A 21,218-nucleotide genomic window follows, 5' to 3' on the forward strand; every position below is an offset into this window, starting at 1 on the left:
GTGAGCCAGGCCATATTATGGTACAACAGTACGGATTTTCTAAATGACTGTAGTCATTGTGTGATAATGCGCCATCTAGCGGTGGCCTCGTGGAATTGTGGAAGTCGGAATCGCCATAATTTAAAAGTTTCGAGCAGATGTAAACGCAACGTTTGAACCTTCTCTGTAACCCGGAAAAACAACAGTCTGAAAGTAACCTGAAGTGTATTTTATTATACCTAAGGCAGTTTTTTTACGAAGTTGGCGGTTGGTATATTTAAGCCGTCTGTGTGAAAAGTTTTATCTCCTCGACTGTCTGTGTTTAGTGTGAAAAAGAGCCTTGAACATAACGTCACTGTCTCTGAATTAAAGTGTTTTTCCATGGGTTCTCGTCTGAGACCTTACATGAGTGATAATGGACCTTTGATTCTGGATGGTGGACTAGCAACTGAACTGGAGGCGCAAGGAAGGAATTTACAGGTAAAACATAACAAAGAATAATCAAAAGTATATGTTATATTATTGTATTCATCTGCTTCCCAGCATTAACGGGGGGGTCTCTGTTCTACCAGTCAGATGTCTTGATGTCTCATTTAAATTTTAATTTCACAGCACATAGGCTCCACTGCGCAGCTTCGTGTTTAAACTAGCTGTGTTTTTTCATCATGTAATTAGCATCAATAGAAAGTGTATATATTTTATTAGCTAAGACCACATATAGCTTAACACATCTTGACCATGTGATCCAAATATATACACTTTAAATTTAAGCTGGACATTTATCCAACAGTCCAGTCTATGTGTTACCGGGATGTAACAGTCCAGATGTTACATTTTAGTAGAACGAGTAAACAGTCTTTGACTAATTGACCATAATTATACAGCTGCACAAAATTAAAACTGCGTCATTTTGACCCCGCAGAGTTAGCCTACTCTGCTCACCTAAGAGCCGTGTTTCCATGGTAACTGCCAACGACAGCGATTGGCAACTAATTAAAAGAAATGGAAAACATGAGTTATAATCATAGACTATGGTTATAATTTGTCAAGTGAACTATAGGAATAGCAGTGGTGCAAAACGTATTCAGAACCTTAGACAAAAGTGGCAATTTTACAATTTAACATTTTTTATCCTGGAGCCAAAATCTAATATAAGTCAATGTAAGTATTATCATTAAAATGCACTTAAAGTATAAAAGTTAAAGTACTTGCAATGCAGCCAAGTCAGTGCAGTCAGTGCTACATTATTGTTACATTATTACTGGATTATGTTTATTGATGCACTAACATGTAAGTTGCATTTTAGTGTTGTAGCTACATTAAAGTAAATATTACTCATTTAAATAGAGTTGGGTGGTTTAATACTGTATTTTACATGGTCATTATATAGCTTTAAAATCTTCATCTGCAAAGTAATTTGTAACTACTAAATGAATGTAGTGGAGAAAAGGTAGAAATGAGCATAAATTAAAATACTCAGGTACAATTCTGTGCTATTCCCCCTTTACTTAATAACATTACTGATAACTTTCCACCTCTGGGAAAAGGAGAACTACGTCATGCTTTTGCTGTTGTTGCAGGGTAAATACACTGAGGGAAGCCAGTGGTGTTGGAAATGCCTTATTTACAGCTCTTCCCCCAGTATATGATCTGTAGCTTTTTCACTTTTATGTTAGTGAACTTAGTGCAAACAATATGAATGTCATATATATTTTATGTGAATATATTGGTACATAACCAATATAAAGGTTTAAAGGTTGTTTACATATAATAAATAATAATCATGCTTGTGGTGGGTTGTCAACAAACATTTTTATTGTCATGTACCATCTCCAAATGCAAGAGGACATCTGAAAATTTACAGAAAAAAATGAGATCAGTATTTTATAACAGTCAAACACATTTATATTTTAAAAGGTAGACTGAAATGTCTGTGGTTCACACTTCTTAGGGAGATCCATTGTGGAGTGCCAGGCTTCTGTGTACTAATCCCCAGGCCATAAGAGATGTTCATTACAGGTGGGTCCATGTAAAATGTTAGGGTCTGGATTTGAAGAAATTATATTAACCTATAGAAACCTTTTTTTAAAGAAAAAAAATCTGACCACAGGTTCCTCCTCAGTGGTGCAGATGTTATCACCACAGCTACATACCAGGCGAGTATTACAGGATTCATCACTCACCTGAATGTGAGCTCTGAAAGTGCCAGAGAGCTGCTGATGTCTGGAGTTCATCTGGCCAAAGAGGCAGTACAGAGATTTGTCTCTGAGAGTTTTCCAACAGGTACAGAACTATACACTCTTTGGCATTTTCTAAGCTGAGTGGAAACCATGTTTTTGTGCATTGTGATGTTATTTCAGTATGTTTTGTTTTTTGTCTTTTAAGGGCAGAGATATTCCTTGGTGGCAGGCTCTGTTGGACCGTACGGGGCTTTTCTGCACAATGGCTCAGAGTACACTGGGGCTTATGCAGACAAGATGAGTATTGAGGTGTGTGGCTCTCAGCATGCCTATGCTGGTTATATTAAAGTTATACATACTGTGTGATGGTGAGAAAGAGAGAATGAAAACATGGCATTTGTATTGCTATTCATCAGAATGTTGACCTGTTTTTGATTTATTTATTATCATCATACCTTCTTCCTCTTTTCCAAGGAACTTAAAGTTTGGCATCGGCCACAGGTTGATTGTTTAGCAGCAGCAGGAGCTGATCTCATTGCTTTTGAGACAATCCCAAGTCTCAAAGAGGCAGAGGCTCTGGTGGAGCTACTGAGAGAATTCCCAAACTCTAAAGCCTGGCTCTCCTTCTCCTGTAAGGTAACCACTGCATGTGAAAAGTACAATTAGTGTTGATCCAATAGTGTGTGTACATGGCTAACATTTTCTACAAAAACTGTGTCAGGATGGGAGGTGTATATCAGACGGCAGCCTGTTCACAGATGCAGTGCAGATTGCCAACAGATCCACGCAGCTGGTCGCTGTAGGAGTCAACTGCTGTTCACCAGCCTTGGTAGAGCCACTGCTGGACTCTGCCGGGACCCTGAGGAGCCCAGACATGAGCTGGGTGGTGTACCCCAACAGTGGAGAGGAGTGGGACACTGAGCGGGGGTGAGTCCATATGTTTGAGTGTTTCAGATGAAAGGGAAGTATAATTTGTATTAACAGATCAGCTTTCCAAAAATGACAACATTTCTCACACTGCCAAGAAAGACACATAAATGTTTCTTCTTTGTTTTTACATCAGTAAAACAACAACTGTATGGGGAATTATCCTTTGATATCTTATGTATCCTGTCTGGAGTGAGATATCTGAGTCAATTCAAAATGAACTTCTTTAATTTTTTACATAAAATATATTGTTGCACATGGAAAGCAGTTTGTAAAAAGTAAACTTCAAGATCTGCAAGTAATTATTTTCAATTATACCTTTTTCAAAGTGCACAGAGACACAACTGTTTCTTTTGTCATACAAAGGTGGCTAACATCAGAGAAAACATCAGCATTAAAACCTGAACTCTGTTGTACATGGATGAAGCAAGGAGCTGCTTTGATAGGTAAGATCAATTACTTTCTCTTCTGTTCATTTTTCTCCTGTTTTTTTCAGTATTCTCTGATGAGTGTCTCTTTTTTTCATTAGGAGGTTGCTGCCGCATTGGTCCCACTCATATAAGAGAGTTACGACAGCAGTTAAAGGGTTGCACTTCTCCAGCCCCTGCAGTGTGACTGGACTGAAAATATAATGGTGATTGCTGTAAAAAAAAAAAAAAAAGTATGTCAAAAACAAAAGTATGTCTGATCCAGGAGTTTATAAAAATCTTAATTTATTGTAAAATAAATAAATAAACCACTACATCAAATTCACATGAGTACACAATGACATCTGTGTTGGGTCAAAGACAGATGACACCACAAAGGTGCAAAGAAAAGTGTAAGAACAAATTATGTCTGTACATAAACATGAAGATAAACCATGCAGTCTTGACTTTCTGTGGTTCACATTTTGTTTCTGAGTGAATGAGGGATTCCACTATCACTTCTGTACAGTTCCTGTCTTTTAAAAACTGGGATCATCTACACAACAGTCTTACTGTAGGTTTCACAAAGCACAACAAAATGTCAGCTGCTTTCACAACACTTTGACTGGACAGCATTTCCACTGAACTAACCACTGTACATCAGGCGCAAAACAAGTCCACTTATTCTACATGTACAGTGAAATATGGAGGTGTATCATCATTGAACAGAATTTACAGCAAAGGTGTCATTGTCGTGTGTTTCCTAGACAGCGCTAGTTGAATATAATGTACACTCTTACAGGATCAGTGCAGTGAATTAAAGATGGTGTGATTTAAACATAATTCAATTCAGAGAAATGTGTTTGTGATTAATATTTGGATGAAATGAAAACAATCCTGTAGTGTGACGGTAACATGAAAACACCTCATCTCCCACTTTTGGTTTAAATACATGGGTGGACAAAATAAAAGAAACACCTTACAATGGGGCAACCATTTGAAGCTCATGTTGCCATTCAGTTTTTAAAACTGTAAGAAACGCTGATTTAACTCAATGTTCATTTTTGAAGCCATAGTTTGATGTTTTGCTCAGAAAATGTTGTATTAAGACTGCTGTCACTGAAGCTTTCCTCTGTTTGCAGTTTGCCATCATGATTTTAAGAATTTCCTGTTTGAAACCGATGCTCAAGCAATCAAGACAGCAGCTATCCATCCTGTGTGCCTGCAGTGTGCCATATGCTGCCTCTAAAGTTGACTTACAAAGACATTCAGATCACGAATAAAACTGTCACACACTGTTAATTAATAATCAATTTGATGTGGCTCTCTTGTGTAGCTGCCTGTGTAATTGTGATTTATAGCAGTTGCTGGCTCATCAGTTGCAGTCTAGACATTGCTAAATGACATAAATGTATCATTTAAAATCATGAGGACGAATAGGAACAGTAGAAACCAACACCATATTCAACAGAATACTTGATTAAAAGCTCTGCAAACTATGTTATGGTCTCAAAATGCCTGTTGAGTTGAATCTAAATCTGGCACTAATTCACCAATATTAAAGGAAAAGTCTGGTGATATTCTATAATTTTCTTCTTATTAACAAATCCCATGAAAAGACCACAACCAACAATGTATGTGTCCTACTAACAAGTACTGTGCGTGTATGTGACTCTGGGCCACAGAGCTCTATTATTGGCCAGATATGTTGAAAAAACATCAGTGAGCCACACTGTTGCACTGGGTGACATGTTCCTTCATTATAATGAACATGGACACCGTAGTTTATTTTGAAATAATCCCACAAATACCATCATGCTTCAAGAAATATTAGAGCACTGTGTATTAATCATCCACTGAAAATAGTCCCCAACAAATTCACAATTTACTCTCCTTAAAATGTTGGTGCTAATAACTACAGTGCCCAGCTGTGTTAGGACATTATTTTGCCCTTTTAAAACATGAAACTATATATGTGTGATGTATATTTAAAGACCTATATATTTATTAGGAACCAATGGGCTTGGATTTAAGAGGTCAGAAAGTACAGACAGATGAGCTAACACATCGTTTGTTTTGGTCTTTTGTTGACAGTAAAATATAGAGTAACCCCAGACCTTTTCTTTAAATGTATCTTAAGGCTACTATACTGTGTTATAATGTTTGTAATTTTGTCCTCCCCATGTGTGGCCTAATAAACCTTTTCAGTCTGTGATGTCCTCTTCGAGATCGCTGTCAGGGGAGCTCTTCTGTCTGTACTCTGTAGTGTTGGACAGCCGTTTCCAGCTGGTGTCTTTCTGACTTCCCATACTGTGTGAGCGTCCCAGGTGGGCCAGGCGCTTGGTGGACGTCCTCTCCTCTGTGTCGTCTGAGCTGCGTCCGTGGGCCCGCTCTGTGCTGGAGTGGTGGAAGTCGTGGCGCAGGTTCTCCAAATTCAGAGCCCAAGGACCAAGCTTCTGCCAGTTCACCCTCTGGAAGGCCATGATGCAGTGCAGGTTGCCACCGACCTGTGAGCCAGGGGGCATCTTTTAGTTCTATCCCAGGTGTGATTACATAAAGAGCTGCATTTAAAATATCACATGTGAAAGAGGAACCTTTTTGGTTTTGCGGCGCTGAATCCCCCTCTCTGTGTGACGAATGTCCAGGTACTCTGGATTTTGTGTGTTGAGGTCAGTCACGATGTCCTGCCATCTGAAAAGAGAGGTTTTCATGTTATTCAACTGAACAACAGTGCTGATAAAATTTGAGCTGAACAGAAAACAGAGCTTACTTTTTACAGTGAATAGCTGGGTGTTTCCTACTAGGTTCACCAATTAGGATCCAGTGCTCCATTTCATTTGTGGGAAGAGGGCCCCTTCACAACAGAGAAAAACACTCAGCAGTTTATAAACTCTTAAAGCAAATCTGATAATTTTCTGCTTTTTTGCTTCAAGTCACTGTAAGCTGAATATCTTTGGATTGTTTGTCAGTTGAACAAGACATTAGACCGATGATGACTGCAAATAAAAATCCATGAATCTCTTCAGATATCACAGAATAAAGATGCTCCCTTTAACACCAGATAACACAGTGTCAGACTGAAAACCCCTAGACTAGACAATGGTAAAAAAAATAATAATCAGAAGAATAATCTATAGTGAAAATAATGTACCTTAACTACAGTGATGTGACCTACCTATAAGCCTTTGCTGCTTTGAGTGGCGTGGCTTCAAAGCCCACTGGGCAGAAGTAGTGGTTCTGGCAGTGGTAAATATAGGCCATAGACTCATCCTTCAGCCCTTGTGTCAGTTTCATCAACGCTCCTTCAGCTAAAAAGATTAGAGTGGTTGTCACTTCCATTTAGTTTTTCTTTATGAGCTGACATGTAGTTGAGTATGTCAGCTACGGGACTCACCTGTTTCTCCTGCGGTCTTGTGTTTCCCATGTGGTTTGTACAAAATGTAGGAGCAACCTCGCACTCGGAAATTGTCATTGATTTGTCTGAACCACCTGTAAGAAAAATGTACTGGTTACTGAGCTGCATACATTTCCAAAAGTGATTATGTAAAAAGTCTTAATGAGCAGTTTGTGTACCGCATTAGAGTAGCGTTCCCAGTGAAAGGACCAAACTTGATTTCTTCAAAAGGTGGCTGAAACCCCAGAATATGCAGAGCCTCCTCCTGAGAGATGGGAGGAAGGCTAGCAACACAAATACATGTACACTTATTAGGAAGTGGCTGCGACTTTAATGCAATGGAAAATATAGAAATAATCTCATGCAGAACCAGTTCCAACGATAACTAATCCAAGACAACTTAAAGAGTACAGGCCAGTCGCTGTTTATCCTGGAACTGTGGCAACAAGAACTGGCTCACCTCAAGGGTGCATCTAATCGCCTTCATTTTTAATCATATAAAGTGACAGCTGCAGAAGTTGCAAGGACAGCGGCTACCGTGTCACAGCTGACACTGAACTGACTTGAACTAAACTGACTTGTACTGATTTGAGTGGCCATCTCTCTGTCTCCTGAGCTGTATTTTTACATGAAATCTGATAGAGGACATTATGTGCTGCTCACCTTCCTGCACCCAGAGTGCTGTATAGGAAGTTCCAGCAGGACACCAAAGAAGAGATTCCACATGAAGTCTTGTACTGAGGCCGGCTGATGCAATACCTGAGGGACAAATCATCCAAGTAACATAGAATACAACATATAGTCTGTTTTTACTATTTCCATCCTGATGAGGACCAGGTGAGGTTGAAACCAATCTGCATTTTAACCAGTATACCTGACTAAAGAAAGGCTTTGATATACCTCCTCTCCTTGCTCTGCCTAAAAGTGTCAAAAGAACATTCTCCTTCCTTTGAGAGTTTTTTGCATTTTCAAGTACACATTAAAGGTGCTATATGTAAGTTTTTGCTATCACTGCAACTATTAAGTTGCCAGTCTAGAAAAAGCAATGTGAGTTATTCCTTTTCTCACTAAGAGAAAAGCTGTCTCCAGCAGCTGGAAACAACACCAAAGTTAACTCTTGTTTTTCTTCTATCACTTTTCCTCTACTGAAGTTAGCATGCTAACCTATCCCTGTCCCCTCACGTGATACCACTTTGCAATAGTGAGTCATAGGAGCGTCCAGTCTGTACATGAGAGGTTGAAGAAGGCACACTGCCCAGACCTCATGTGTTGTAAACACAACAGTGGCTGAAGCTCACTGTAAGTAGACAGCTATTAATGCTAAAACTGGCTATGTAGTGACAGCAAAAACTTACATATAGCACCTTTAAGATTTCATGCACCTACTGCACGTGTAACACAGTGAGCACAACCTTTTCATTTTTCCATAAATTAATATATATTGAGAATGTTTTGGAACCAAGAGCACTGCTACAGCCTGGTCAAGCTCACTTCTGTGTTTTCTTTTATACTGTCATTTAAGCTGTCATTACCATCTTCTGAGGTCGAACACTTTTCTCTGTTTGATCTCCTCCAGTGAGGCATGAGGGGGGACATCTTGCAGGTTTCGGCTGGGTCTGTCTGATGACTTCATCTTCTTGGTGCTGCATTTCTTCACATTGCCTGAAATACAATATTAATCAGCATAAGAAACACCAGGATTAAAATTGTTCTGCAGTTTAAGAACAGTTAAATGGTCAAATCCTATCATCATATTTAAAACAGGAATGCAGGATTGGCTGCTTTGGGTGATGGTAAAAAAAACTGCACATGCCTGAACAGTCAGTTTAATTTTCTGACAAAGTGTATAAATTCATTTCACAGACTTTAATAATAAGATTTTTCTTACTTGTTCTTGTTTTTCTAGTTAGCACAGCATCAAAGTCTGCTGTATCAATCTCCCAGGCCAAAATAGGCTTTGTGTTTCCACAGGGCACTTCTTCCATATCACAGTCCCCGTCTGATCCCACATGGGCCCCTCCAGTCTGACCAGCGCTGAAGTCACCTGAGGGTTTGGGTTTCACCAGCGAGGCCCCTTCATCCTGCTTGTTCTGGACCATGTCCCTGGCTGTGTTTGGGGGACAGTACACCGAGGCAGCCTGGTTGAGCAGAGCATAATCAGAGCAGACTGTGTAGAACTTCTCTCGGGAGTGTGTGACCGGGCAGGTCCAAGGCAGGTGGAGCTCAGCGCTCGAAGCCCTCCTTACTCTGGCAGCGTCCCGGGCGAGGGAGCTGATCAGACTGTGTTCCTCCTCCCCATCAGTGGTCCTTTGCAGCCCTGACGGTTCTGCTGGCCCAGATAGGTTTGCTCCTTGACCTTCTGATGTATTAGGCATTGAGCAGCTACTTGTATGATGGGTAAGAGAACTGGCTGAGGCTGACTGTGATGTTGAAGTGATGGCTGTCTCTTCTGGGGATTAAAGGACAGGCATTTTTAGAAACACAGATATAAAGGGAAGCTGTACGGGAGGCGCAGTGAGTCCCAACACTGTGGACTCACGGGAACATCTGATCACATAAACAATCTTTATATAAGGGTTTTCAAAGTCACAACCCTGAATGTCACTATTCTAATTTACAGCCGCACTATAAAACATCATACAACATTGCATTTAACCTCTAATAAGTCACACATTACAAAAACAGCCGATAAGTGGCTCTTATTATTGAACATTAACTAACATTTCACCTGTGAAGCCGCTGTAGTCCAGATGAACACAGCTACATCAGAGCTGTACTGTAGTTATCCGACGTAAACACGCCCAGCTGTTACGTTATTTTTTCCATCATACCGTGTGAAATGTCTCACGAGAAAACGAAGCTGGGAACTGGGCAAAACATCGAGCTAACCACACATCACTAAACCGTAGTCCACATTTGCCTTGGACATGTCAAAAATTAACGAAAATGATCCCGAAACGTCGTCCTCCTGACCCTTATTCTCTTCCTGTGCAGGGTTTGAAGGGCTGTACCATTCTGAGTAGCAAACGGGGTGTCTCAAACAAACAAACAAATAAATAAACCCGGATAATTACATTAAACACTCAATTCGACGATGAGGTTATACACAAACGGAATTTTGGTTATTCAAATCATTTTTATTGCATCATATTAAGTTAACTATAAAATATTTGTCACTTCCTTAGCGCCTGCACACCCGTCTTAGTAGACGCTGAAAAGAGCCTACATTTCAAACCAATCAGAGGAGCGACGGCTGTGACACTGTAAACTTCGCTTCACAGACTGAAGGTAAGTGCTTCCACTTTAATCCTGTAAAAGCCAAAAGGGAAACTTCTGCACTAAATTATGACAACTTCAAGTAAAAAAAAAAAAAGATACTAAATGATCTACTCTGCCTTTGGTAAAGAAACGTTTATCCACGTTTGGCCAGCCAAGTGTTCAAGAGAGAATTTCATAGCTGTCAATGCAATACAACGGTGTAATTTTTTTGTTAAGTGTGCTGACTTTACAGTAAAAGATGATAATGCTATCTTACAGCAAAGGACCTCATGAACCACATCACTTATTAGAGGTTCTGCATCATTATTATAGGACAGCGTGTCTCTTGCTTTCTTGGTCTGTTTACAATAGCGAAATCAGAAGAAAAAAAAAAGCCCGGATAAAAATGAGAGGGCCCATTACCCAATGTACAAGACTATTTAAGACTGAATATACTTTGTACAGAACCTCTGAAAGTATGGCAGGTTTACTGAGGGGGTCCACCGGGCACAGGCCCAGGGGCTCCTGGCTCAGAGACCTCTGTTTGAAATGACCAGATGATCAACGAGGGAAACAAAGTGACCACAAAGAGAAGCAAAATGACTACATTTAGGCACATAACAACTATAAAGTATGCACCACATGATACACAAGTAATGTTAATGTTAATGTTGTAGTTATTTTGTGTCTCATTCAGTCTAGGTTTTTATCCCTATGTATAAGATATATATAAAACTTAGCTTCAGCCACCAGGATCTTCTGGAGAATGGTAGAGTGAATACAAATTACCAAACAGTGACAGTGATTTTGGAAATCTGAATTTTACAGATGACCATGGCAAAGAAACTGGTGATCATTGACACAGACTGTGGCATCGACGACGCTCAGGCTATCATGATGGCCCTGGCAGCACCTAACATTCAGATCCTGGGCATTACCTGCGTGTTTGGGAACGCAGCAGTTGAAAATGTATGTCAGAACGTTTTGAGGGTGCTCTCCGTCTGTGAGCAGGAGGGGGTAAGTTTACTGAAGCTGTATTTAAATGACCAGATAAACAATTATATAACTGAACACATATGATGTGAATTCAAAACAATTGTAAGCTCACTGTCTCATTCTAGCCTCACTTCTTTTTATTACACATTACATTTTCTTTTAACCTAACTCATAAGTTTTCATTTCCTTCCCTTTGGTGAGTGTTTTCTAATCGGCAGGTTAACACAATTTGACAGTGCTTTCTAAAACAAAATGAATCACATGACAGTTTTCCGATCTGCTGTGTCTGTGGTGAAGGTTTGGTTTGAGCTAGGCACAAAAATTGTTTGGCTAAAGTCAGGGAGAGACAGTGGTCATTGTTAACAGCCCTGTCGACAGAGGATGGGTAATGAATAACTCCACTTTGCTGACCTCCTCCCCCAAGAGATTTTGCAGATGCTTTGGTGATGGCTGGTGTTTATTCACCTGTAGCAGGGCTACAGGCTCTGAGGACTTCTGCTTAGCTTGTTGTCCAGCTTAGTGCACTGAGATTGGACTCCAACTATAGAAAACTGTAACCTTTACTCAGCAGTTGAATCAGGCAGAACGATCCTCTAGAAAACAAAAGAAACCTTGGACTGAACAAAAAAATCATTAAATTTCAATTTTTAAATTCAAAATAAATGCTGAATGTCCATTAATTCCCATGTTTAGTAAACATGAGAAAGCATTATATTGACTTGATTGTCATATTCAGGTTTTCTGCTTAAGGCTTAAGTCTGCAGTAATTACAACAATACAAATATGCAATTGTGCATAGAAGAAAAGGAAACAGCTCACACTTCAGCCTAATATACTGCCTTGATATTGCTATTTCTGTCTTTGTTTTGGTGTTGTTGCCATCTGCTGGAGTGGACCAGTGGAGCAGGTAATGGCTAATATTGTAGTAATGGAGAGGTGTGTCCTACACAACTTCATGTAAACAGGGAGAATTTCAAGCTTCCACAGTATGTCCTCCTTGTCTTGATAACACAAATATTAGACCTAATTTAATACATTATTTCTTAAAAGAGTGGAGCAGAGTGGCTAAAATTCCCTGCTTCTCTAACAATCGGCTGCAGCTATTGATAGTGTGAGAGAGAAAAACAGACACAGCCTCTCTTATGTGAGATCTTGTTTTCATTTGCCTGTATTAGATGCAGGCAGGATCAGCTGGCAGCTAGTGTTGATTTAGTGTGTACTGCATGTTTGGGACATGGCCCATAAGAGAATGAATACAAAATAGACACATTTTTGTCATTTTAGCCTGAAAACTAGAGTTTTATTGGTCACTGTTGTGTTCAGAGGGATTAAGTGGGTTAATTAAAAAAAACCTGTTGAGATTTTGTAATAAGGAAATATGAATAGTAGGGTTGAGCAGAACTTTTTTTTTTCCCTGCAGATTCCAGTGTTTCGAGGTTCTGGTGGTCCTCTGCTCGGAGACAGTAACTCATGTAGTGACCACTTTGGAAGTGACGGACTTGGAGACGTGCTTGAAGACAGAGATCCACAGTGGGAGGAGAAAATCCAGAGAGAGCATGCGGTCAATGCAATGATTCGACTGGTGTCTGAAAACCAGAACCAGGTGAGAAACCCTCTCTGTCTATAATCTGTGGCTGCGCTCTGGTGTTTCTGTTACTAAAACATGCTTCCCACAGGTCTCCTTGGTGGCCCTCGGCCCACTCACTAACCTGGCCCTGGCTGTCAGACTGGATCCATGTTTTCCCCAAAAGCTCAAAGATCTGTACATTATGGGTGGCAATATGGAAGGTAATAATATGACAGGATTGCACGTTTGTATCTGAGACTTGTAGGTTTGTATAACTTGCCTTTGTCTTTGTAGGTAAAGGGAATGTGACAATATGTGCAGAGTTTAACTTTGCAACAGACCCAGAGTCTGCCTATATTGTTCTTGAAGAATTTCTCTGCCCTACATACCTTGCATCGTGGGAGTACTCCTGCAGAAACGCACTGACATGGGTGAGATGTGTAGAACTACATAAACCTGCATAACAACTGTCTTCACGTAAAACTAATTGAATTAATCTGACTTTTACAGGAGTTTTTTGAAGAGTTGATCAATCAGGATGCACCTGCTGCACGCTTCATGAAGACGATAACATCTAAATGCTGGGCCTACTCCAAAGAGGCTATGATGAATAAGAGGGACGTGTACTTTGGACCTGGCTTTGTCTCTTATGATGCTTATGCAATGGCAGCCTGCATCAACGGCAGCGTGGTGACAGAGAGCATCGAGTGTCCTGTTCGCGTGGAGCTGCAGGGCACCATGTGTCGCGGCATGATGGCACTAGATCGCACAAATGCACTGAAGAAGAGCCACAGTGTGTTTGTTCTGTCTAAATGTGATGTTGCCAAGTTTGGTCAGCTACTAATGGAGTCTCTCAGACAACCACGTAATAAGTGACCCTTGGTGCCTAGATGGAGAATAATAGGAAAATCTGAATAGATGAGAAACTGAGATGCTCCCACACATGGTTTGATCAGTATGAAAATGTTGTGAATCATATTCTATGGCCCTGACAGCCACCACATGTTAACACAGCTGAACACCTGCAGGATGTTTTAGAGCAACAAGTTAGACAGCACTCTGCATCACAATCATCAAAACAACAGAATAATGCTCATCCCTCCAGAGGAGACTCCACAGACTTGGTCCAGGCCAAGGAGCACTGAAGCCCTTCTAAATGTGTTTTTCTCTCTCTCTTTCTCTAATTTGTCACAAATCTGTAAATGTATATGTGCAACTCAGGAATAATTGAAAGCCAATTTCAGAATGTTTCCATATTATTAAAAAGAGAAATTAGAAAAATTAGGTGTTTGGATGAAATCTGTTACAAACGGAGGCTATACTACTATGTAAGACCAGTTTACTCTCACACAAGGCTTTGATATATTTGTCTTGTCCTTCCTAGGTTCTTGTAGTTCTTGGTCTTTATGACACTTATTAGTAAATATCTGAAACAGGCACCGGACATCCAGCCCGTTCTCAAGAATGATAGGTCCCTTTTTGGAAAAGTAAGCTCTCTCATCATCTAAACTTCTGATCGGGCCTGAGCCTCTTCACAGTAATGTAGCAACAGAGAGGGACGCTCATCCTCCAGCTAGTGTGTAAAATTGTCATTTATTTGTCTGGACAGGTTACTGAGCTGCAAACATTTCTTAATGTGAACTGACTAAAGTGTGCTGCAAAGATAAGTATGGAAGACTTAAAATGCCTAAAACAAAGAAATGAAGTTTTTAATGTATGTGTTTACAATGCAAAAATTTAATGAAAAACATGTTTCATGAAGGGATGTTTTTCTTTTTGGAAGACTTGTTCATGGCTAAAAGAAAAATACTCAATCACATCTTGGAGGCGAGACCACACACCATAGTCACATGGTGGTCATTTTTTCTCTGATGTCACACTCAGGATAGGAAGCTCAAATGCTGCTATCAAAAGGATAACGTGTGTACGTAAAAATAGGGAATCTAACAAAATCAACATATTTGTTAACCCATTAGCTACCATAAGACAACAGCTAATATTAGCATAATATATTGGTTAATGTTACCATTTGATACCACATGACAACACTTCACTGCTACAGTGCTTGAGACATACTTTTTTGTTATGTAATCTGTATGAATTACACAGAAATATGTCTTCCCAGAGCATAATGTCATATAACATTGCCAATTTAGACACAACATTTCTTAGACTGGGATGAAAATACAGCGGAACAGTTAAACTTACATTTCAAGCTTGATTACATCAAGTGCATTTTACTTCCAGACTTAAATAAATGTGTGTTATGCCTTTCCTATCATATCATGTAACACTATCAAACGGTAATGTTAGCAAGTAAGTGTATAATTACAGCATTCATTATAAGCTTGGTGTCAGCTGATACATGTATGCCAAAAAATAGTTACCTTGGTAACATGCTTAAAGTGAAGAGATCATATATCAGAGACAGATAATCCAGGGAGCATGCAGTCAGTGAGATGATTAAACTAGTGTCTGAAAACCAGTTCTGTCATGTGTTTCTCACCCTCTGGCGTTGTACTGCTAAATGTACGGTACTTCCAGTCCACAAAGCCATGGTGTTTTTCATTTCAACAGATATGATACTGCAAAGTCAGTTTCTCATGGACTCCTTGGAGAACCATGTAAAAGGCAATGTTGGTAGAAAATATGTGTTTTACTTAAGTGTATAGATCTAACGCATTGTTTCCGTTTTCAGCCACAAGTGGCAGGTGTTCACAGGTGATCAGCTCCACTGTACACCACCTGCTCAGATCCAAACAGCAGAGTTAGAGACTAGCTGTGCAGAGCATTTGGTATTGGCCTCAGGAGCTGGCAGAGGCCAACAACAGAGATAAAAGAGAGTGAATATTGTACTTACATTCATCAGATGAACACAAATCAGTGGCTGCACATTTACATGGAATAAAACACACAAAAAAAATGTTTTGCTTAAATCCTTTATTTAAATTTGCTGACAAAAACTGATGTACCATACAAACCTGAAGTTGAGTTTTCTTTGATTATTTGACCAATTTATTCTCACAGAAGGCTTTGATTCCTTAAGGGCAGAGCCCAACCTTAAAATGGGGAACATGAATGTTCATGAAGCTTTCTGGGCCGTCGGTGTTCTTGAGAATCACATCAGATTACGAGAGATCTCTGCTGCCAAATAAAAGCCTGGTGCAATGATTTAAATTTGACTTTTCAAACAAAGTTTTGTAAGAAGCCAATAAGATGCAAAATGATTTTGAAAACAAGACATGGCTTAAAATAAGATTTATGTTCTAACATTAATACTGAGTCTTGAGATTTTGCACCATGTTTCAATCTTTGAGAAGGAATGCAGCTTTACCAGCCTTTCTACATCAACAAAATGCCTGCACTGGCATTAACATACCATGCTATCAACATTTTTAACTCAGGGGCACCTGTTAAAATAAATCCAAATAAAAGTTAGCATTTCTGCCCCCATGAATAAAAAGCTGCAGAGAACAAAATTGCAGATGTGCTGGTAACCTACAGCACTGGGCTACCAAACATTTCAGGTAACATTGCTTTCTGTTGGGATTCTCTGATTAAAAAATAATTTTATGTAGCATACAGAGCACATCAAATTCATGACATGCTTCTGTTAAGTGCTGTCATGTTCTGTTTAATTGCCATTGTCAGAGGAGCTGGGCCAGGGCTCTGAGCTACGCCTGCTCAGGGTGGGGCGCCACATGCTCCATGGGTTGTAGGTCCGACTCATCTCGGTGGAAGGTGGTGGCGACGGGGTGGAATTGTTGACTAGATCAGTCAGAGTTGTTGCATTGGTAGTTGGAGCAAAAGGGTGTAAGGCTGAATCTGCACTTGTAGACCAAATGGAGCTGCCGAAGGGCGTGGTTGCAGACCAGGGACTGCGGGTGTTTCCCAGGAGTGACTGAAAGAAAAAGAAGCCTCACAATAGTATCATGAACAGAAAGAGGATCTGCAAGCTACATCAACACCAAATAAGGGATCTTACTGCAGTCGGGGCAGTGGGTGAGCTGGAGCTGCTGGGCCAGGAGTGCAGAGAGTCACTGCTTGGTATGTCCCAGATGGAGGAGGGTACAGGGGTGAACTCACGCCAGCTTTGTTGAGGCTCAGACGATTTTGGGAGATTCATTCCACTGAAAACTAAAAACAACACACAAACACAGCCAGTTAACAGTTAACTGTTACACCAGTTACTCTACATTCTTCTTTTTGTCTGTGAGCCACGCAGGTTACCTCCTGTCAGGTTGAAGGAATTGTTGGGCCCAAAAGCAGAGAATGAGTTGGCAGAATGGTAGTTTGGACTGCTGGCTGTGTCGATGGGACTCCATAATCCAGAGCTATGGAAGAAAAACAAATATATATGTATATAAATGTTCAACTGGGATCGTATCGTGATGTCATGCCTGGATGCACGTTTCCTCCTTTTCTCATTACCTGTCAGAGCTGTCACTTTCCACTGATGTCATGTGTGCCAGACTCTTTCCTTGGCTGTCAGTTTTACCTGGGCCAGAGCCTCCTGACAAGACAATTAAAGCATTAGTGTCCTATTGTAAACAAGTCATCATAAGAACAATGTACACACTTTGATCAAGTTTTTATTGTTACATATTTACCTGGGCTTTTATCATAACCAGCTGCTACAGCAGCAAACGTGGGGTTCCCATTTTTGCCTGGGAGTGGAGTGGCTGTAGACAGTTTATTTCCTGGGGCCTTCTTCTGGTGTCCCTCACTGCACAAGTATCAGAAAAACACAAACAATCTGGATTCATTTTTGGTGCAGATAAGAATACGGCGAACTGGAAAGCCTGCTTTATTATAATAAAAAATGTTCCTTTTCAGAGTTACTAAATGATTTTCATTGGAAAATCGAGATAAAACAAACCCAGCTCTATAAATTAAATCCACTGAGTAAAATACCAGACACTGCAAGAGTTGGGACATCCAGCACTTAATTTTTGATGGATAAGACACTATATAACGGAGGTGGACTAAACATAACAGATCTGAGCGCCATCTGTCTAACAATGGTATTGAACCCTTCTTTACAGATATCATGACCCTGTGGAAACAACAGTAGGCTGAGGATGGAGCTTTGGGGTACACCACACGCCTTCTGAGGATCATCACCGATGATTTAAACCAGTCAAAAGAAATGTCCCTTTATTATTTTGTCATTTCATTAGTGATGTTAAGTTGTGCATTTGACCAAGTGAATACCTGTTACTGTTGAGTACACTGCTGTAGGTGCCTCGGGACAGTAAGCTGGGGGAGGTTGGTGGAGGGGAGCAGGTCCCAGCTGTGGCGGATCTCTTCAGGAAAGGGTCTGCATTTATTGTCTGGAGGGAGATCTGTTGAAGACTATCTGCTTCTGCTTGTGGAGAACAGGAGAGTGCTCAGTGAGTGTGTGAAACAGGCAGGAGTAGGGCTGGTGCTTGGACTTGACAGGATGGTTTCAGGAGTCAACTTACGGACGCTGTTTTTCGAAAGAGGTACGTCCCACTCTGGAGGGGCAAACTCTTTCTCGCCCTCAGAGCTGCTGCTGTGGCCCGCTTCAGGGACTGAGCTGCTGGACAACAGTTTGGCCAACAGAGAGGGGCGCCCGTCTTCCAGCTTCCCATCTACTGCCAAAACAAACATGTCACAAACATATCCAGTGAAAAGCAGTTGACAGCATTTAAGCAGAATGAAACTCACATCTTTGTTTTTGCAGAGGTTTCGTCTTTGGGATGTTGGTGAGAGGGTGGAGAGCTTTGGATGTGAAGCTCTTGCGCTGTTTGTTCTCCAATGGTGTTACATATGGCAGCTCCAGAGAACTGAGGACAATAGATAGTGGTCAAGAAGACGGCAGAAAAACAGACAACATCATTACAGCTGTCACTTTTAATTAAAAGCAAACCTGGATTTTTCTGCTAGATTCTCCTTCTTTGTGGGTCCTTGTTTCTTGGTTTTGGGCTTGATTAAGAAATTAGAAGTTTCTTCTTTCACTTTTTCGGTGATTACTGTCCTTCCTTTCTTTTTCACTGGCTCCTAGAGGAAATAATGGGAAACATTTTTGCAGACTTGCACATGCAGACTTTTAGTAGATGCAAAGGAAAGGAGTTGATGGGAGTTGGGCAATGTCATTATTTACCTCTCTGATGTTTGTCTCCACATCTGGATTGGAGGTCTCTGTAGTAGTGGAGGAGCTGTCGTCGTTGTCAGCCAGGTTATCTTTAAGCTCGTCTCCCAGAGTCTTTCCTGTTGATTTTTTCTCTTTCTCTTCCTTCTTCCTCTGGGCTTTTGTTTTACCCCGCAGCTTCCCTTTGGATTCCAACACTACAAACAACATGAACACACATGCATTCAAAACCTGGGAGTGATTACAGAGACTTTCTGCACCTCTACTCTGCTGGTAAAAGGCTCAGTGTGTACCTTTGTTTTGTATGGACTGAGAGCTCTGCTCCTGTAGAGCCTCGGCACTGAGTGAGTCTGGACGGTCAAGGTCGTTGTCCATGGCTCCTATCAGGCTGGCATATTCTGCATCCTCAGGACAGAGGCCTCTGTGAGGCAGCGACGGCCCGGCTAAATTTTGACTCTGGAGGTCCAGTTGTTTGGTGCTCCTTGCCTTGCGGTTGGTTAGCTGGCAGGCAGCTGGAGGGCCTTCTTGGCCTGAGGTTGTACTTCCTTTGGTCAGCTGGGAGGAAGTAGCTTGCATAGGTGGGCGGCTGAAGCCAATCCTGGACCTCTTATCTTGGCTGTCTGAGTCTGATAAGGTGCGGCTGTTGCCCTGTCGGCCTCCGATGCGTGCTGCTCCATTGCTGGATGCATATAATCCTCTGGAGTTCTGGGGTGAATCACTGTAATCATTCAACCTGAGTATGGACAGAGAAGTCTGTTAAATTACAAAGTCCATGCTGCGTCTGTGGTTACATTTTCAACACTTTCTTTGAATCTCTTCATTACAATATTATAGGGTATGCACTTCTTTTTGTCATCAATTTCCTCTTAAATTCAGAATTCAGAGAATCTCCTGGAAGTGACTTTCTCAGTTACATTTGTTGTTCACATTTGTTTACTTGTTTATTGACACTACAGAGTTGACTTCACAGAGGTAATGCCAACAAAAACTGACTGACTAAATGCCTTCTATTGCTTACACTGTCTCATGTCTTCTATGTAAAGTTAAATTTAAACATACCACAGACTAGGCTTGTAGCTTCCATCTAGCACCTGTATTCATTATCCAGAATACAGAGACAACTAGAGCGTCGATTGATTGGTTGATTCAACAAGTCAGGTGACTGACGGAAAAATAAACAGCTATTTTCTGCTCTAAGAACTTATCAAGGACATTCTTTGTATCTGTAGATATTTTATAGACCAAACAATTCATCAATTAATTGAGAAAAAGAGAAAACAAATACGCCTTTTAATACCACAGTGAAACAGTCTCTTTATAAGACCAGAATACACATTGAGATTGTCTTTTTGAAAGTGGCACCATAAAGTTGCTGTTATCAGTCTGTGGTTTGCTTCAGGAAAAAGGCAAATGTTAAGGAGAAGCTGCTCTAATTCACTAATCACTAATTTGCCTGTCAGACAGCTCTCTCTCACAGACAGCCTCAGATTAAACATGCAGTAGTCTGAATAGCCTGTGATAAGACAGGCTAGTGGTTATAATACCAGACATGGAAAAAACTGTGGGCAGTGGTTAGCCACAGGCACTTGGCCATAATCTAAGAGCAGCTGAATGTCCTCTCTGTGTGTAAGAGCTCCTATCCTAATCCTAATCAGTCAGAACCTGACCAATTCAAGACAAATTCAATTCTGTGTAAATGAAATGGTCATGCGGTTCTCCAAAATCTTACTTTACTTTTACTTTTACTTTAAAAAGAAGGTCTTTTCCCACATTAGCAATGTATGTTTCTGTATAGTAATGATATTATTGATAATCATGTTGCTTAATCAATATTTGCTCAGGGTGCAACTCACTCTTTTCCATGTTGCACTTACTTTGAATCACTGTGAATTTGCACAATGTCCCTGAGATTAAATGGTCTCCCAGTCTCCAAGGTGGAGTTGGATTCCACAGACACACGTCTCTTGAAGGGCTCCCAGATGCTCTGAGCCTCCAGGTAGGCTGTGGCAATTACCAACAAAAACATGGAACTGCAGAGACACACACAAAACAACTGTTAGTTCGGCTGAAATGAAGTTTCACAAAACATAACATGATTGTGTTATAGTGCTTTTGGTGCTGTCTTCATGCCACAGTGCTAAACAGAGCGACACTCACCTCATAATGAGAGATACTATGATGTAGAGCTCCAGCTCCCAGCTTGGTCTGGGCAGGGTCTCTGCACATGCAGCTAACATGTGGTAGGGCAAGGAGGCATTTAGGACAAACAAAAACTCAGAGCCTCCACATGTCACCAACTTCAGCTCCCGGATCACTCGAGATGAGGTGAAGTCGGGTGTAAACCTGAGAGGAAAGGAGGAATTTAAACATGTAAATGTGTGTTAATCTCAAATAC

General features: G+C 40.7%; 4 protein-coding genes across 11 annotated transcripts in view; 2 read left to right on the forward strand and 2 right to left on the reverse strand.

Annotated features, from left to right (window-relative positions):
• The first annotated feature begins 124 nt into the window (after positions 1–124).
• On the forward strand, positions 125–3,960 carry zgc:172121 (uncharacterized protein LOC337599 homolog). Its single transcript, XM_018669837.2, has 8 exons — positions 125–459; positions 1,931–1,998; positions 2,090–2,262; positions 2,365–2,468; positions 2,634–2,795; positions 2,881–3,086; positions 3,453–3,532; positions 3,616–3,960. Exons 1-8 carry the CDS (start codon positions 361–363, stop codon positions 3,699–3,701), a joined length of 978 nt encoding a protein of 325 aa, XP_018525353.1. The 5' UTR covers positions 125–360; the 3' UTR covers positions 3,702–3,960.
• Positions 3,586–9,894, reverse strand: LOC108878851 (basic immunoglobulin-like variable motif-containing protein). Of its 3 annotated transcripts, XM_018669834.2 has the most exons (11): positions 9,616–9,894; positions 8,776–9,336; positions 8,420–8,549; positions 7,551–7,646; positions 7,067–7,171; positions 6,888–6,982; positions 6,669–6,801; positions 6,264–6,347; positions 6,088–6,184; positions 5,694–6,000; positions 3,586–3,727 (listed from the first exon to the last, which is right to left on the reverse strand). In XM_018669834.2, the coding sequence occupies exons 2-10, from the start codon at positions 9,260–9,262 to the stop codon at positions 5,698–5,700; spliced, it is 1,530 nt and encodes a 509-aa protein (XP_018525350.1). In that variant the 5' UTR covers positions 9,263–9,336; positions 9,616–9,894; the 3' UTR covers positions 3,586–3,727; positions 5,694–5,697. The 3 variants fall into 3 exon arrangements, with proteins under 3 accessions (XP_018525350.1, XP_018525348.1, XP_018525349.1); XM_018669832.2 differs by lacking the exon at positions 3,586–3,727 and having other exon boundaries at positions 3,783–6,000; XM_018669833.2 differs by lacking the exon at positions 3,586–3,727 and having other exon boundaries at positions 3,783–6,000; positions 9,609–9,894.
• Positions 9,895–10,076: 182 nt separating this feature from the next.
• Positions 10,077–14,458, forward strand: si:ch211-201h21.5 (uncharacterized protein LOC555526 homolog). Of its 2 annotated transcripts, none has more exons than XM_018669841.2 (6): positions 10,077–10,175; positions 10,974–11,162; positions 12,562–12,744; positions 12,818–12,929; positions 13,003–13,139; positions 13,219–14,458. In XM_018669841.2, the coding sequence occupies exons 2-6, from the start codon at positions 10,974–10,976 to the stop codon at positions 13,582–13,584; spliced, it is 987 nt and encodes a 328-aa protein (XP_018525357.1). In that variant the 5' UTR covers positions 10,077–10,175; the 3' UTR covers positions 13,585–14,458. The 2 variants fall into 2 exon arrangements, with proteins under 2 accessions (XP_018525357.1, XP_050933191.1); XM_051077234.1 differs by lacking the exon at positions 10,077–10,175 and adding an exon at positions 10,188–10,287.
• Positions 14,459–15,633: 1,175 nt separating this feature from the next.
• tmem131 (transmembrane protein 131) overlaps positions 15,634–21,218 on the reverse strand; it is a 28,490-nt gene continuing 22,905 nt past the window's right edge. For 2 of the 5 annotated variants that reach the window (XM_018669842.2, XM_018669847.2), the window contains 13 exons: positions 20,981–21,166; positions 20,698–20,853; positions 19,117–19,556; positions 18,836–19,020; positions 18,602–18,732; positions 18,400–18,518; positions 18,174–18,326; positions 17,923–18,076; positions 17,319–17,434; positions 17,140–17,221; positions 16,939–17,042; positions 16,694–16,845; positions 15,634–16,609 (listed from right to left, as the gene is read on the reverse strand). In XM_018669842.2, the coding sequence (XP_018525358.1) occupies positions 16,343–16,609; positions 16,694–16,845; positions 16,939–17,042; positions 17,140–17,221; positions 17,319–17,434; positions 17,923–18,076; positions 18,174–18,326; positions 18,400–18,518; positions 18,602–18,732; positions 18,836–19,020; positions 19,117–19,556; positions 20,698–20,853; positions 20,981–21,166 (2,245 nt within the window). In that variant the 3' untranslated portion in view covers positions 15,634–16,342. The remainder of the gene's footprint in view (positions 16,610–16,693; positions 16,846–16,938; positions 17,043–17,139; positions 17,222–17,318; positions 17,435–17,922; positions 18,077–18,173; positions 18,327–18,399; positions 18,519–18,601; positions 18,733–18,835; positions 19,021–19,116; positions 19,557–20,697; positions 20,854–20,980; positions 21,167–21,218) is intronic. The other 3 variants (XM_018669846.2, XM_018669845.2, XM_018669844.2) reach the window with 3 other exon arrangements.

The sequence above is a fragment of the Lates calcarifer genome, linkage group LG17, assembly GCF_001640805.2.
Source record: "Lates calcarifer isolate ASB-BC8 linkage group LG17, TLL_Latcal_v3, whole genome shotgun sequence".
NCBI lineage: Eukaryota > Metazoa > Chordata > Actinopteri > Centropomidae > Lates > Lates calcarifer.